The sequence below is a fragment of the Caenorhabditis briggsae genome, assembly GCF_000004555.2.
Source record: "Caenorhabditis briggsae complete genome, chrI, whole genome shotgun sequence".
In the NCBI taxonomy this organism is placed as follows: Eukaryota; Metazoa; Nematoda; class Chromadorea; order Rhabditida; family Rhabditidae; genus Caenorhabditis; species Caenorhabditis briggsae.
The window spans coordinates 1,092,909-1,093,815 of NC_013489.2; the positions used below are offsets into that span (position 1 = coordinate 1,092,909).

Sequence of the window (907 nt, forward strand, 5' to 3'; positions counted from 1 at the left end):
GCGCGCAGTGCTTCCGTGGCGCAATGGGTAAGATGGATGACTTTGGAGCGGAAGACCCAAAAGTTCGATTCCTCCTTTGGGTCCTAAATAGTTTTTTATAGAATTTCTAGGTATTTGGAATGTTTTTCGAGACTTATAACTTCTGATTTTTGAAATTTGTAAAAATTTTTTTGAAAAATTTTGATAACTTTTTTGTACAACGTCATCTGAGTTATGGCTTATGGGAAAACAGAAAATTTTGAGAAAATACAAATTTCAAATATTTACACAACTTTTCAGCTGACCTCAATTTTCTAAACTGATGTTTTCAACAAAAAAAAACTGTCTATTTTTAAAAAAAGTCAATAGAAAAATTTTTTGCTCTATTTATTTTTTTATAATCCTTGCAGGACCTCTCGTACAAAGACAAGCATTGGCACGAGCACTGTTTCTTGTGTAGTATGTGCAAAATTTCGCTGGTCGACATGCCATTTGGCAGTAAAAATGATCGAAGTGAGTTTTCTTTTTTTGGGAATTCTCAGAAATTTTAAACTTTTGGATTTCTTGAATTTCGCTTCAGAACTATCTGGAATTTTTGATTTTCCAAAATTTCAGAATAATAAAGTTTTCAGAATTTCTGAATCCCCGAATTTCCGAATTTCTGAATTTCAGAATTTCTGAATTTCAGAATTTCTGAATTTCTGAATTTCTGAATTTCTGAATTTCTGAATTTCTGAATTTCTGAATTTCTGAATTTCTGAATTTCTGAATTTCTGAATTTTTGAATTTCTGAATTTTTGAATTTCCGAATTTTTGAATTTCCGAATTTTTGAATTTCTGAATTTCTGAATTTCTGAATTTCTGAATTTCTGAATTTCCGAATTTCTGAATTTCTAAATTTCTGAATTTCTGAATTTCTGAATTTCCG

The 907-nt window shown here is 29.9% G+C and overlaps 1 protein-coding gene across 1 annotated transcript in view; it reads left to right on the forward strand.

Annotated features, from left to right (window-relative positions):
* Nucleotides 1-907, forward strand: part of Cbr-lim-9 — a gene marked incomplete at both ends in the record, with an annotated part of 17,323 nt that overhangs the window by 12,728 nt on the left and 3,688 nt on the right. The window contains one exon of the mRNA XM_002648790.1: nucleotides 390-438. Coding sequence (XP_002648836.1) covers nucleotides 390-438 — 49 coding nt within the window. The remainder of the gene's footprint in view (nucleotides 1-389; nucleotides 439-907) is intronic.